The sequence below is a fragment of the Chroicocephalus ridibundus genome, chromosome 6 (assembly GCF_963924245.1).
Source record: "Chroicocephalus ridibundus chromosome 6, bChrRid1.1, whole genome shotgun sequence".
Lineage (NCBI taxonomy): Eukaryota > Metazoa > Chordata > Aves > Charadriiformes > Laridae > Chroicocephalus > Chroicocephalus ridibundus.
The window spans coordinates 7,917,297-7,934,250 of record NC_086289.1 but is presented as its reverse complement, the minus strand read 5'-3'; the positions used below and the strand labels follow the sequence as shown (position 1 = coordinate 7,934,250).

Genomic DNA, 16,954 nt, shown 5'->3' with positions numbered 1-16,954 from the left:
GTATTCTCAGCTTCTTAACTTTAACCGGTAATCAAAAGAGTTAGTTACATATATTGGTGGACCTCCATCAGTGGAGAATAAACAAACAACAAGTGGTTTGCAATCAGTCCATTCAGTGCTGCAGCCCGAGAAAAAGCGTTTAAGCCATGACAATGGCATGGGGAAACCTGGGAGTTGCTCCTGACAGCACAACAGTTGAGAAAATATCACCAAAAGGTACTTACAAGAAATATAGTACCTTTCTAAACACTGCTGAGCTGCTACCAGGCTCTCCGAGGCAGATTTTCATTGCAACTATATTAGACCCCCCCCTTTCAAGTGAGGTCTAACACTGCCATGTCCTTATTCAGCAAGGTCAAAATTCATGCTCATGTCACAAACCCTTGACCTACGAACCAGGATTACACCAACTCAATCCATATATCCTAAAGCCTCCTGCCTTTTCAATTCCAAACCTATGAAATTAGACTAAACAACTATCAGAAGGCAGATTTTATGGGGGAGAGATTTTACTGTCTTTCAAACTATATTTATTAAGCCTTTGTAAACTTTTCATCTTTTCCAGAGGAACAAAATAGGCACATCGTAGCTACATAAGAACACACACAACTTACACACCTCCTCCCCCCCTCCAAAACCCCTGCTTGGATATGGCATGCCATTAACAAAAGTCTTCAAAATTGCCTTATATTAGATGCTTATAGTGTGTTTTCAATTTGTTTTTAAATTATCAGTCTCCCTCCACAAATTTATCAGCTTGTTTGTCCAAAAATCTACAATTCAAATGGCCCATCATTAAGAAAATATTAGTTAAAAAACAGCATTTTAACTTAATACGAATATGAAGAGGAATAGCCATCAAACTTCACATGAAATTTTAGCAAGTGAAAAAAAACCCTACAAAAATAATATTTAAAAGAAACTGTCGAGTAGCAAAAGTGTTTCTCAACAAATACCACAAGATGCAAACAGCAAAAAAAGTAATTTCACATGAGAAATTAGGTCAGACTACTATACTAAAACATAATTAAGATAAAGCTAGTTAATATACAGGATTAAAGTTATACTAAAGGTAGCATAATACTGAGATCTTCCACATACAAAGACAAAAATGTTTCCAGCCGCTGCACGCAGCCTGCACAGCCCCTTCATACGAAAGACTAACTCCGCTCATGCCATATTTCAGACTCAGCTCTCCCCTCACCACCACCACTCAAAGTCTGGATCAAAATCACATCTGAATAAAAACCAAACCCAAACAGATCAAGTTTATTCTCCTCACTTTGGGTGTTTTCCACCCCTGATTAATGCTGCTATTCCTTCCAGTTGCCAGTTCTGTGGAGGAAGAACTCACCTACTTGGAACAAGGCTGTAATTCAGTGGTTTAGTTTTAGAAGTGCCTGACCCACATTCACATTAATTTGTATTCACTGTTCTGGGATGATTGTTTTGTGGTCCTTTAGCCAACTTTTAACAGAGAAGAGGACAGGAGTCTTTTATACCTTAGTTTAATTAAACTATTACGTAAATTAACTGCTCCTATCAGTATCTACTTAACTACAGTATTTTTAGTTGCATGAGGAAATCTATTAAGAACTGGGGGGGGAATCAATTTATCTGGCCAAAGATAACCAAGCACTTATGTGTTTCTGTTCACTGCATCTGTTAAGAATATCCAGAATCATGGTAAAAAAAAAATAAATGTTAAGAGCTAAACACAGACAGGAACAAACTTCAAAAGCTCTCAGGGCTCCATTTCCTACTTGGAGGAGCAGAAAGACTTACGGCTTCATTCATAAACGCAGGAAGAGGCTACGATTTTGTAGAGCTTTTGCTAAGAAGTGAGAACGCTTTTCTAGAATAAGGTCTGGGAAAAGTTTTAAATTATTCTCTGGTTTTATAAAGCAGTTTGATAGCTAAAAGTGGCCTAAAAGTTACTGGATATCTGTTTAAGACCACATTAATCACTTGTATTACATGAATTCCAGCACTAATTACTGCCATAAAGAGTAAACATTGTCAGGTTTATGAATTTTTTTAAATGAGTTACATTAACTGAACATTTAAATCCTAATAAGCAAGGCAAAAAGAGACCTTAAATCTCAGAAGAGCCCACCAGCTAAAAATGCATCTTTAGCATAAGGCTACTTTGTATACATTGCAAGTCTTAGAATTTTGTTTACCCTCTAAGTAAAAATTAAATCAAAATCTGAAGTCAGACTGTGTTTAGTAAAGCATCAATTTGCTTTCGTAAATGCTACTGTATTTGAAGATTCTAGTATCTAAAATATTTTTGAAAGAGTAACTGCTGAATTTATTTTCAGTTTTGGGAGTACTCAAAAGGTTCAACTAACAACAGAAGAGAATTCAGTCATTTTCAGATTGCCCTTTTTATAGGATTCATGGAAATACAAGTCATACACTTGCAAAGTGTGTAAGTTTCAAAAAAGCGGTATTTTAAGTCATTAAAAAGTCCTCTATTCTGTGTAATTTAAGATGACGTTTACTTATACAAAAATTCTAAAATATTACAACCCACTCCTAAAAACGCATGATCACATTAATAAGATTTTGTAAGTATTTATCAGCCAACATTTGAGCTTGTTAGGGTTAGGTGTTGTAATGCAAACAGCTTATATCATTCTTCACATTGAAGATATAAAAATGGAACTCATCCTTATTTTGAAAAAAAAATTAGTAGTAACTTTTTTTTTTAAATGAGTACTTTAAAAATAAAAGTACCATGACTGTAGATTTTGCAAAACCAATTCTCCAGCTTCCACTGATTTCACAACAGAACAAAGCTGCAGAACCGTGTCAGTTTTCATATTCAAGGGACTTTAGTAATCCAAACTATACTCTTACTCAGTATAGAAATCTACTAATTTCAGCTTTACCTACACCCATAAAAATATAGCTTACAAACAACCTGAAAAACATTGCCATAAGAGAGTAGGTTTATAGAGTAGGTTTATTTTCTAGGAAATTTTATTGAAAACTGCAAATCAGTTCTAGCACTCCACCCACTGTGTTACAGAATATTCTGCCACAGGCATGTGGGAGGCTCATACACATAAGTTCTCAATATATGAACAGTCACTTTTAAAATCAAGACTTCATAAAAAAAGCAAAGATTTTATTATTCGTTTTTCTTTCTCCAAAGATGTTTCACACATTTCCAGATTCTTAAACCATAGTCTTTCTTATGGCGATATCAGTACCTCTGAAATGTATCTCGAATCAGACACTCAAGAGAAACACTTTTAAAACTTTAAAACCCATTCTACAAGAACAAATAAAAGAACAAATGTAAATAGTCAAGTAGCTTCTTCCAAAAATATAATATTTTTTCCTGCTTACATGACAGAAATCATTGTAATTATGGCAACAAGAGTCTTAAGGATTTGTCATTGCTGTCTGTATTGGACTAGCCAGGGGTAAAAAAGAAACCTTGAAACAGGCTTATCAAAACTACTTTCTTATCTGCACAAGCAAGATCAATTTGACCACGCACAGACTTTTTTGCATTTCAAGAATACTAGTTTCCCAAATTCTAAATTCCACAAATACTGAAATAGCTTAGTTGAGTCAGTGCAGTCGATGCCTGTTTGATCTCTGAGTTTTCATGTGTTGGGTTTTTATAAATTGTATGTGACCTAGCTGAAGGCAACTGGTGGTTCAAATTAAGAGAAAGAGATCAAAATCCTGCTATATTTCAGTCTCAGACAGGACAAAGACAGAATTTCCCTGTCTAACCAGGAAGCCTGAATCGTTGTGGCTCTGCTCCAAATGGGACAGAAGATGCAGACTATGCTCTTGTTCACGCGGAGCTGGAAGAGAGGCCGTTGTGGTGCAGCAACCAGCTTTTAGGCATTCAAGGAGAACATCAGCAGGAAGAAAACACAACAACAAAAAAAACCAAACAAATAAACCCAAGCCACCACAAAACTGTACCTTTAGCAATTGGATTAGAGATTGGTTCCAGTAAATAAAGAGGTCTCAAGTCTCTCTACAAACATCATTTCTCTGCAATCCTGGTCAGAGAAAAACCAATGCTGATGTTCTAATAAAAGTCTAAGTTCTATACATGACTCATTCATTGAGCTCAAAAGTTTCAGTCCTCTGCTCTAAACACTAGCCTCTGTCTATACAAGAACTAACAACATCCTCTTAGACAGAAAATCGCTGTCTCACTGCTGAAAAGTCTGACAGTTGTAAACCAAATGTGAAAAAATATTTGTATCTGTTCTGAATTCTAGACATGATAGCTTTCCAAGGTTTATCCTCACTCCTTCAGTTAGTTTTAAAAATGCTGGAGCTACAGAAGCTTCTCCTCAATCTACATTTATCTCATCACTTCTGACAAGCAGAAGATGGTCCAATTCACACCCTTAAAGTTTCCCAAAGTGGTAGAGACAGTCTAGCTCAGGATTAGTAATACCATTTTCAAAGCTGAGATGACTGACAGTTCACCTTAAAATTGCCAACAGCAGTAATTAAGGATCTATTTTACAGAGAGCTCAGCTATTCAGACTGCAATGGTAGGGAGGGCACTGATGGGGACACACCATGGCTTACACTTGCCAACTGTCGCCCAAGCAAAGGTGTCACCATTTGTGAGTCACAGCATTTTATTAATGGGCCCCTGCTGTAAACCGACAGGATCATATAACACAGCAGCTCAGCCTAGATATGACCTGCGGCACCACTGCTGGCAATCAAATACAGCTTGTGAGATTAATTACCAGGAAGGATTCCTGCACTTTGCAAATCCTGCATCACTGATGGCAAGTTACAGTTGGGACTTGTGATTACGTCTGAAAGAAGCAGATGCTCAAATTACTATAATCTGCTCCCACCATCCCCGTAATGAATTTGGATATTGTCTCTAATTTGCCCTTCTTTCAGACTAACAAGGGGGGAAAAAAAAAGAAAAAATATCTGTGTTTTTGTAGTATTGTTCTAAAACAATACCACTGGCTAACATTGCTGTTCCCACCCCACCTCCCCTTGTAATCCACTGGGCTCGCTGCTTGGCAACATTAGAATTTGTTTTGTTTATTCTACCATACTGCATTAAGTTTTGTTAGCAAGTATGCAGAATTATTCTTAAAAAAAAAAATACAAACTGTTGAAGTTTTCAGAGTTACACTGCATCATTTCCACTGTTTAATTGCTTGGGAATTATTCACTAAGCCAGATCATTCACAGTGGTGATTCGAACACCACCATGAAGCCTTCTGCCATGTCACTGCAAGTCCATGATCTTCAATTTCTACTCTTCCTATTTTAGCTCAGGCAAACACGAATGATGGTTTAAGTCATTTACTACACAAGTAACATTCAAGTAAATTTCCATTTTAGTTCTTACTACATAATGGCTTACATTTAAAATACACTATCATTTGAGAGGATATTTTTCCAAGGTTTTAGCATCACTTAAAGCATATGTAGTATTAGAATCTTAATTTCAGTGACACTGGCAAACACAAACTTGTACTTAATGCCATTACACAAGCAGATTGTAATATTTGTACACATTTGCTTCTGAATGGGCACTTTTCATAACTATGTTACCATTAAAACTGATGCAGGAAAATATATTGAAGCTTAGCACTAAGACTAAGTTAAAAGAGTCAGGAACAAATATGTAAGTGTTACGAGTTCCACTAGATATTCAGAGATAATTTAAAAATCTGCAGAGAAATTAAGAAATAATTTTGTAAATTTACATCTCAAATTGTCCCTGTAAGTTTTACAGTAAAAGCAACACAAAATTGCTAAAAAAAAGTATTCCCAAGTGATTATTCTAATTTAATTTTATGCTAGTCATATCTGGCAATTAATTACTGCCTGTGAGTATGTGTAACAGTCTGATTAACTCTATCAGCTGATCTCTGTAATACACTCTATTGCAGACAGATTTTTATGACATCTGGTAAGTCTTCAAAAATGTGAAAACTGTACTGCTGTAGTAGAATCCCAGTATTTTCCACTACACAGAACAGCTTTAATGGAGAGGGCTGGGTACGCTTCTCCTCACAGACCCTTCTGCTGAACTCTAGCACAGCTGCAAGCTGAAAGGGGAATTAAGAAATTATAAAGGTAAGTTGTTCCCATGTGGTTTTAAGGCTAAAATGAAGGACAACAGCTAGTGGGGGGAAAAAATGCCCACAAAGTAGGTCTCCAGAGCCCAACACAGAGTTGAAAACAATTTCTGCCTTTCTCTCACCTCATAAAAAATAGGTTTTTCCTCTCTTTTGTTTCTTCTCTGCTACACCTAGCATCTCCTTGGCAGTTTTCATAGTTATATATGGCCACAGATAGGTCTAAAATGCTGCTGGGCTCCAGCTGGGTCCCGCAGTAGAGACACACACTCCCAAGTCCCCAGAGGGCTTATTAAGAAGCACGCTTAGGGAGGCAGATGCACCCACATGGCTTGGGGCAGGTGTGATGCAGACATTTGAGCTACCAAACCCAGCACTGCATATACCCAGCTTGCTGGGGAGAGCGATTTAGGAGCACCCGCATCCATGACTCCACATACACAACTATTTCACAGCTGGTTGGGACCTCTAACTTACTGGAGAAACTTTCTTTGCAACACAAACCTATCTGTCAACTGCATCTTTTTTGCAGATTTTTTTTTTTTTTCATTAATTTACCAGATACGCTGGCTGGGATCACTGAACATCGTGAAGGTCTGAATTCTAACCTAGATTTGATTGGTTTGTGCACTTCACAAACTGCCATTTGTTAAACAGTGGAGGTAAATAATAACAGGAAAAGCTTCCAAAACTTGTCTGGATCTTTCTCAGGTCTCTCAGCCGAGATGAACACTATTCCAGCAGTAAATTCTTTAGTTTAACCAGAAACTCAGTGACTGCAACAGAAACTACTCAAAGAAATTATTTCCAAGTTCTGTGTTCATCTGAGTATGTCACAATTAACCTGACAAATGTTTATAAAATAATGACCTCCAAATCTCCTTCACACAAACTGGCATCCAGACTCATTTCCAAAATGAGAATGTATCCACTGTTATGACCAAGCCCTCTCCAATCCTCAAATATCAAAAGAAACACTTTCATAGAGCATTTTTTCTTAATTATAAAAAATATTGATGTTCATGTATCATTCAGAATGGAACCTGCTCAAAAAGCTAATTGTTCCAAGCTCACATTTATAATAGCGGATCAATGCTCTCTTCTGGACAAAAGCACCATTTGAGATTATCATGCAAAGGTTTTTGCAGTTCTGCAATTAATGGATTTTACCCGACTAGGGTGGCAGAAATTATCTATTAAATGAACAATCCACACAGGTATGTGATGTTTTCTCCATACTCATTTTAGACAATAAAGCTTATTAATGGTAGAAGTTTTAAATTTAAAGTCTTTCACTATTCTTTAAGGAACGGTAACATCAAGAATAATCAAATGTTCAAACAGTTTTAAATCAAACAAGTGTGAACATGAACTGTAAACACAGGAGCATATCGGGTGACTTCAGGCAATCTCTGCAGGAATGCAGAATAAGCAGTTTTCCATAGAAACCCAGTAACATGAAAGGACTAGCTCCCGCAGTGAAATCGGCAGCCTGAGACTAAGCTTTGCCGTCACTGGAGCACCACACTGTTCTACCACACTGATTACTAAAACCTACTGTCCTTACCCAGGCTGCTTACTTCAGAGCTTTCTGATCAAGTATCACTTGCTAATAAAAAGATTAACTATTTCATAAGCTTAATATATATGAAACGGGTTCTACAAGAGACTCATACACTTTGACATTAAATGAGCTACTGAGAGGTGTATTAGCTACCCATTCTTATAGGTAAATTTTGTGCCTCTCTTCCTTGGAGTAATCTCCTTCAAGGAAAATCCAGCGTTCAGTTTTGTGTGACAGGTAAGGAACATCAGTCATGCTACGCACAGAAACTAAAAGTCATAATACAGCCTGTAGAAGGCAATTTAGAATAGCCCAACTCTAGCGCTTGAACACACCTGCCTCTCCAACAGACAGGCTGAAAGCCACACTCGGACATTTGTTAGATGCTCAGTAATGTGATTAACTTCTATATGCCCTATATTTACTCTGAAATCAGCTACCTTTCAAAAAAATAAAAAGCACTACTACTTATTTCATATTTTATTTAACGGAATGGAACGCTATACAAATTACGACAACTGAATAAAAAGAAAGGTTCTCACTGAGCAGCAAGATCAGCTTAAATGTTCAAGATCAGAGTTCAGATGAACAGAAATGCAAAGTCCCAATGCTACTGCACGCAAAACGCCATGAAGTACCAAATAAATCTGATCAGATTTTTCAGAGCTTTCATTCACTATCCACATGAAAGAAGTTCACTGCAGGACTAAGATCAAGAATAATTTTTAAATACAAAGCAGTAAAGGTGTTAAGTGAGGTAATTTTCATTATTATTGCACAGAGAATCTTTTATATACTGTTTCAAGTAAGAAAAGTTGAAGGAGATTTTATTTTCCTGTCACACAAATTAACCTTAATGTTTATGGGAGTGATATCTAGAGCAAATGCAAACAGTAATCACCAAAAACTTATTTTCTTTTATGTCTTCATCCATTTCTCCCTCCAATTAAGATTTTTTTTTTTGTTGTTCCTAATTATACCTCTGGTCTCCCAGTTTCTCCACTAATCCATCTCAAGTCAGTGCTGTGTTAGGTCCTCACCCTTGCAGGTAAGAAAAGAGAATGTAACATTTTTTGACTAATCATAGGAAAAGGCTCACTCTTAACCTGAAAAGAATGTCACCCGTATACTGGGAAATATCCAATCTGTAGCTGATCATTCATTAAATCTGACTTTATAATGGGCAAGTTTCAAACTGGCATTCTTTCAGAATTAGATCTTTCCAGTGTGAAAGCCTTGAAGTGCTGAGCTGGGAAAGAAGACTAAAAGGTTTCAAAACGCCTAGAACAAATAGGTTTTGAACCCGATACCTACATAAGGAGATTTACATACATATTTTGTATGACATACTTCAGTTTAATCTGAAGAAACATGTATTTATAGACCCTCCAGACACAATGTATGTCTGAGATAGACCACTCCCAAAATAAAGACAGTAAAAAGCTCTGCACTACAAAAAGCTTCCTTCTACACATGTAGCACCCTTGAAAAAATGAAAATATTTAATATTCCGGGGTTTGGTCTTGTTTACTGCATGTCAGGTTGCCTACAGATCCTTTTATCTAACTCCTGTATGAATAAGAAAAACTACTTGTCCACGCACTACAAAGATAACCTTCCAAGCATCTGTCTACAGACAGATCTACTGATTCCAATTATCGTCGCTTTGCCATTAGCGGAACAAGTCCTTGTGCCGGCATCATTCAGAGCACCACCTCCCTGGAACAGTATGAAAACCCACAAGCATCACAGTGCCGCTTCAATTTTTGCGTGGCAGGAAAGGACTCAGATCCTGTTTTTTTTTTTAATGCTTCTGTATACTAGAAGATTTTTGCATCTGGACTAGGCATGGCATTAAAAGAAAAATAAAATAAAACCACCTCTTTTCCTTTCAGCAGCAAGAGGAATGAGAACTTCGAACAGGAGTGCCTTACAGATTTAACCAGTAAGAGAGATTCATATCACAACTGAAGTCGAAATCCACTCAGGAAAAGAATCTCCATATCCTCTGCCTTAGGAGAGCTATAAAGAAAGTAGGTACCTCTACAGGCTGCTGATTTCTGAAGACATGCTCATAATCCCAATCGCTAAGATTATTTCTGGTATTTCTGAGTATAACCTCATCATATGCATAATACATACTTTTTTAAATCGTATACTTCTTCCAATACCTCTATTACCATATTATGAAGTCATTTCTATTATAAAACACACTTCAAATCAATAGCTACTTACATTACTTAGCTTAAGTTTTGCCAAAAATAAGAAACTGCTGTGTAACTCTCAAATTGCATTCTATAATGGTAAATTAAAATAGGCTTGTCTAATGGTTCTTCCCAATGAAATTCAGTATAGCCCCAGCTTCTAAATAAAGCATAAAACTATTTAACACAACCAACTATACTGCAAATTTTCCAAGGATAATTCATGTTGGAAGGGACCTCAAGAGGTCATCTAAATACCTGATCTAACACGTTAGTCGTAATCCTTTGTGGGATTACTTCTAAAGAAAAGCAAGTTATTCCACTATGTGGTAGCATGCATTAAAATGAAGTATAGTTTCTCACGCAGGCTAGTATCAATACAAAATATTAGCTTTTTTTAAATCATAGCAAACTGAGAAACCAAGTGTTCTTAAAATACACAGAACTAACTCACTGCTTAGGCAATACCTAATCTGCTTAGAATCTAAATGGATGAACTTGCAAGACCTTAAATTTAGAAAAAAACCAGCAGCTGTCAGATTTTTTACATCACTGATTAAGAAATACTGGGAAATTAAATTCTGCAGGGAGACTAGACTACAAGTACTTCCTCCTCACCCTTTATACACAAAGGGCTTTGTATCTTCATTATGGCAAAGTGTATTTTTTTTTCGCCTAGAAAGAACCCAAAACCCAAAGCTCTCCAAAATCTACACAAAGCAGGATCAGGACCTGTTCAAAACAGCAAAACTACAGCTGACTTAAGAATAGGCTAGACAATACAGCATAATTAGTGTGCACCTGACATGATGGGGGAATATCAAGGTTGCCACCAATAAGCAGCTTAATAATAGGTTAATGAGAAAGGTACAGCTCATTAGAGAACTCAGAGATGAACCTTTGACCACTGCAACACTACAAGCAAGGAGACAGACACCTGAAATAGTCCTTACTACATGTCTCTAAATACTAAACGTGCTATGGTAATGCTAGTAACTACAGCTTGGTGTTAACCACTTTATCCTACACAAGGACACAATATAGAAAGTTAAAACCAACACGAACAGTGTCTATAGTACTATTAGAGAACTGTTTGAGTGTATGTAATGAAAAACCAAAGGCTGAATTCAGACCCTAGATAAACACCACTTTGTGCTGATAATTAGTATCTACCATCCTGCTCCAGTAAAAGAAACATACATGAAAAATACAGTGTCGTCAAGCTATGCCAATGGGCAAGACTGACTGAATGCTGTTCCTGAGGGGGCCACCATTAGAGATTTTGGGACAGAAAGACACAGAACACCAATGGCTGACATCACAAACACCCAACAGGGAAGTCAAGGCTTTCCATGTTCATTCTCAACCTCCACCCACTGACCAACTTGACTTAGAACTAAAAAAGGTATAATTTAAACAATTAATAGAGAGGAGGGCCACAAAGATGATCAGAGGGCTGGAGCACCCCTCCTATGAAGACAGGCTGAGAGGTAGGGTTGTTCAGTCTGGAGAAGAGAAGGCTCTAGGGAGACTTTATTGCAGTTTTCCAGTATTTGAAGGGGGCCTACAAGAAAGCTGGAGAGGGACTTTTTACAAAAACATGTAGTGATACGATGAAGGGTAACATCTTCAAACTGGAAGAGCACAGATTTAAATTAGGTATCAGGAAGAAATTTTTCACTCTGAGGGTGGTGAGCCCCTGGCCCAGGTTGCCCAGAGAAGCTGTGGCTGCCCCATCCCTGGAGGGGTTCAAGGCCAGGCTGGACGGGGCTTGAAGCAACCTGGTCTGGTGGGAGGTGTCCCTGCCCAGGGCAGTGGGGTTGGAACAAGATGATCTTTAAGGTCCCTTCCAACCTAAAACATTCTATGATTCAAGTCAAAACAGAGTTACGGAATACACAGAGCTAAATAAATGATACCTACAATTCTTCATTACCTCACTGAGGTTAGGGCTAGTTATAAAAAAAAAAAAAAAAACAAACAAACAAAACACACACCTTGGCTCACAGTTATCTGGTTTCTCAAGAGTGCACCAGAACTCATGTATATTGGAGAAGAAGAAAAAAGATATTGTCATTTTAGATCTTCCCCACTTCTGAACAAGAAACTTCTGACAGACCACAATGTTTTCAGAAAAGCTGTTTGCATTTCTATTACAAAGCAAAAACACATACTTTAAGATTAAAGTTGCTATAAAACAGTAATAATTCTTGCTACTACCAACTGAATTGTACAAATCCTTTATTAATAATGATTAAAAAAAAGATAAAAAGCCTACCATTCACTGAATTTTACCAGCAGCCTTGCTTCCAGAGATTTAGCCAAATTCTACTATATGAGATAGCAATTGCCATTCAATGGCAGAACAGCTTCAAAATAGGGTGTTTTGCCAGACACAAACACATTTCTTACAGAGCCAAAGAACAGTGATTACACACTATTAGAATAAAATACAAATTACTACTTATTTGTTTAGACATAGAGTGTATACCTCCTTCTTCCAATTAGTAGACAATTGCTTTTATGTTGAAAGTCGTACATAAAATGCTAGGCAAACTTTAAAATGCACTTACTAGTCTACATTGCCTTCCCTCATAGACACTTAAGAGTGCATCAGGAAAGCAAGATGCCTTCTTCCACTTTAAAGCTAGTTACGCACATAGCCACTCCTAACAACACACAATACAAAAGATGATGATCTTACTAATCACTGCTTTGCTGCATAAAATTCTGTACATAACTGTATAGAATACAAAAGTATGTGTGTATAATTTGGCTGTAGCAACAGGCAGTATACATGTGAAGATACAACACAATTTTAATGCAGCATTTTACAATTAAATAACAAAGGAGGGAGGGGGAACCTGCTTTACACAAAACTTAGTTACAGGATGTTCAAGATCAACTACTGACAAGAGTTCTGATGCCATTCACTACCATGTAATAGCCTCTAGAAGTTGCCTAATACAAAAGACAAAGAAAATAGCATCTTTTAATTTTTAATGCTACTTAGCATCTTGAAACAAGATAAAACTCCTTTGTGGACTTCAATCTGGAAGCAAGCATGGTAACAAAGTGTTCCTTTTTAACCAGCTGAAATGAGAACTCCTCACACTCCAAAAGCTTTTGTTTACAAGGTTGTAATTACTGCCATTCATAGATTTATTTACAAAGTTACTTGAGCAAGAGTAGGGAGACATCAGAAAGGTTTTGAATTACACATGGAAGCAAATACTATGTACTTAAACAAAAGGCATATAGGCCATAGGAAAAAAAATGAGGAGAGGATAAGCACATTCCCTGTAGATGAGAAATTAAGCTTTAAGCAAGGTAACAGGTTATTAAGCAGTTGTGAAACACTGCTGACTTCTTCCTGTACATTCTTTCCTAAGGAATATATTAACATACCACAATCCCAAGCCAATGTATTCTTAAAAATTCTGTTAAAAATACCAAGTTTTGCATCTTATCAGCAGGGGGCTTGTTTTTCCAAATCAGTTCGCCACACTGTCTAAACCGTAACATCTCAATTATCAACTATGCCACCACGTCAGAGTGTATTGTTACTACTCGACTGTTACCAAGTTTTGCTGTCTAGGGATCTACCTGCACAAACTCAGATGAGTCACGCTGGTGGAGAATACATGTTTTCAGTCTGTGTTTTACAAAACCTTGGGCAACTGTGGACAGCTAAAGGTTAACAGATAGCTGAAGATTCCCACGCAGGAGTCTGTGTTCCCACTTGCTGCTTTAAAGGCAAAGTTATAGACAGTTATGACATCAACGACCCAGTCTTCCTTCCTTAAGACAATTTCATTAATGCGCATTAAGCTCAGTGCCCTGCCTTCCCCCTCCACACCGCAGCGGGTCAGAATGACGTGTTCAGAACATGGCATAAAATTTAAAGGTCAAAAGCACCATATACAGGGTTAGACATTGTTTTACTGAACACTTGCCATCCCGTGCTACCAGCCTACTATCTAGTGTGAAAACCAGCTATGATACTGCATTTCCCTCTCAAGCATTCGCAAATTCCCAAATCCTTATAACTTAAAGAGAACATTTTCAAATAACAGTTCATTCTTCCTAGTTCTATAATAATTTATGCTTCCTATATTGTTCGTAATGTCAGTTATCTTCTGTCCTTACACTTCTGCTCATTTCTGTCCCAAGCACTGTGCTCTGCTTCTTTCCTTCTTTCTCCCTCCAGTCCCTTTAACATGTCAGTGGCTCACACACACCTCGTCCATCCTTTCTGGTGCAGAAAGTTTGAGAAATATGTGGAAAATTCATGACCTCTAACAAAATGATGAAAGCACCCTACTGCCCAGGGGCATCTCCCAGAGGAAAAATGCGGATGTCTATCCTCCTCTGCTGAAGGGGAGGAGCACATCACCACTCGTTCCACAGGCACCCTAAAACTTGTCTAGAGAGCATAAAGCTCTACTTGCTCTTTCTAGGTACACTGAGAGTGCTCCCTCTGCACCATGACTGTGCTATCCCAGCCACTCCTTCAGGCTTTTCCACACAGCTAACAGCTTCCATCTCTTTCCAACAGCTCCTGACAGCTTCTCTGCTGCCTAGGGATTACTCTCTTCTGGAAAGCAATTCAGTACCTCAAAATTTGAAAGGACCACCATGTTACTCAAAGAAACTACTTATCGCCCTGTCAGGGCTTTCCAAATCTTGCATGTTCTACACATCCACTTTCATGAGAACTCTTATAAATTCAATTGCAGAAAAACTGCCTGAAAAGTCTTCAAAAATTACATCACTGCAAAGCTAATTACACTTCAAAATTCATACACACATTTTCAGTTACTCATCTCTGATGAATTTCAGAGAGAAGGCTTATTGCAGAAGAATGTGGTAAACAAAACAAAAATCCTTACTTCACACTTAATACAAGCTAGAAAGAATAAACAAAAGAGAAAGGAAACAATAGCGTCCAAGGAGTGGTAAGACCAAAGGTGTGGTGACCGAAAGGGAACATGGTACCTGAACAGTGGTAAGACATTTAATATGTTTTAATCAGAAACAAAGGTGGAATCAAAGATGCCACTTGCCACTTCTGCTACAGAATATCACTGAATATTTCATTATGTTCACTATATAATGCAGTCTGTGCTATAGTGTGTGCATTTATAAAAGAAAATATGCTACCTTACAAAAAAAGACAAACCATGAGGCCTCCTACAGTTTTACTTACCACAAATGTGGCACTAGTTCTCTTATCAACTTCTGGATTACCCCAAAGTTACTGAAGAAATTCAGCAAACCAGAAAGGAAGAGTACACTACCTATCATCGGATCTCAGAAATATTCCCTAGAGAGTGAACTTTATCCTTTCTGACATTAAGCAACAACCACCTTACATCTGCAGATAAGCATAAGCCAGAAGACTTCCCCAGGTGGCTCACCAGTGGCAGAAGCTTGGGAGGACACCCCAAACCCACACACTGTCCACAAAGCCATCCTTCTACCTTTTCCAAAGAAGGATATCATGGTCCTGTCACTGGGACACCTGACAGGATCCCAAAGTTTTTTTGATACCTACTAATTCTGCCATTTAGTTACACACAGTTCAGGGCATGTCACAATCTGACTGTGCAATGGCTTTTTCACCTACTATAAATGGAAAACGATGCTTATCTTCATGAAAAGCTTTAGATATCAGACAAGCAGTGTACAAGTGCCCCTACTGTAGAAGGGCCACCAGAAACCTCTTTTTACCTATTAAGAGCAAAACAGCAATTCTAATGCAGGCCACCCAAAGTAACATTGAGGACACAGGACATCTTACCTGATTTTATAATTGGGTAAGGTGTGCTTGCGCTTAATAACTTTCTTGAACTGGTTCACAATGATGGAAGTGAGCTGAGGCATGGGCCTCCCTTCAAACTGAGACTTCACTTCAAAGAGTATCACAGGGTCATCCATAAAAGAGAAGGACCAGTGTGTGAAGGGCAGGCGGGAGAAGACCAGCTTCACCTTCCCCGTCACCTGGGAGATCTTGACAAAGAGGTAGCCCGACTTGCCAAAGAACAGGTCAGCATCGATGGCCAAGTGGAAGCCACCGTTGTACTCCACATCTACCTCAAAGCTCAGCTCCTCGGGACAGCCCTCTTCGTTGCAGACCACAGGTCGAATGAGCTTGACAGCTTTGAAGATGGGCAGGACGCTGCCGAGAGAGACATCCCTGAGGCTGAGCCCCTCCAGCATCTTCCCCGTCACCTTGGCCTGGAGCAGCTCCTCAAACTCCACCTTGATCTTCTTGGTGACCCAGTTCCTGATCAGGGCCGTGTCCCTGAGCTCCCTGAAGATGAAGAGGAAGATAGCATTGAGGAAGTGGCACGTCTCCTCACGGGAGGAGGGGGCCGGAGGGGGCTCTGGCTGCTGCTGCGGCGGCTGCTTGGCGCTGGGCTCCGGGCCCGGGGCGGCGGCGGCGGGAGACGCGGCGGCGGCCGACGTTGAGGCTGTGGTCGGCTCCGGAGACGCTTGGCTACCGGCCGGCTCCGAGGCCTGGAGGTAGTCCCTGAGGCTGCAGTCCGCCGCGACGCGGGCGTAGACGAGGCCGCCGGAGGCTCCGTCCCCCCCGGGGGGCTCCGGCTTCTTCCTGTAGAGGAGCAGGAGCTGGAGCAGGAGAGTGAGGAAGCAGCCGGCCAGCGCCGAGAGCAGGCTCACATAGACCAGCAGCATCCTCGCCGCGCCGCGCCCCGAGCGCGCTGCCCTCACCGCGCCGCCGCCATGGCGGGGGCCGCGCCCGCAGGCCGGCGTTTAACGGCCGCGGCCGCCCCAGGCTGCCTCATCCGGGTCCCCCCACCGGCCAGGGGGCGGGGCCGGGACCGGCCAACGGCGGCACGGCACTCCCCCCCGCTCAGCTCTCATTGGTCCAGTCGGGAAAGCTTCGCTGCGGACGTCACGGCGCTGCGCGGTGTGGTGTCACAGCGCGGCGGGCGCATGCGCGGTTGGGGTGCGGGCGCAGTGGGCAGCCCGGTGCGTGAGGGGGCGACGGGGCGACGGGGGCACACCCCTGAGGGACACCCCTGAGGGACACCGACCCCCGGGGGGCACCTCCG

General features: G+C 39.8%; 1 protein-coding gene across 1 annotated transcript in view; it reads right to left on the bottom strand.

The window, feature by feature from the left end:
* Positions 1–16,690, bottom strand: part of PDZD8 (PDZ domain containing 8) — a 64,972-nt gene extending 48,282 nt beyond the window's left edge. The window contains exon 1 of the mRNA XM_063339096.1: positions 15,679–16,690. Coding sequence (XP_063195166.1) covers positions 15,679–16,574 — 896 coding nt within the window. The 5' untranslated portion in view covers positions 16,575–16,690. The remainder of the gene's footprint in view (positions 1–15,678) is intronic.
* Positions 16,691–16,954: the final 264 nt, after the last annotated feature.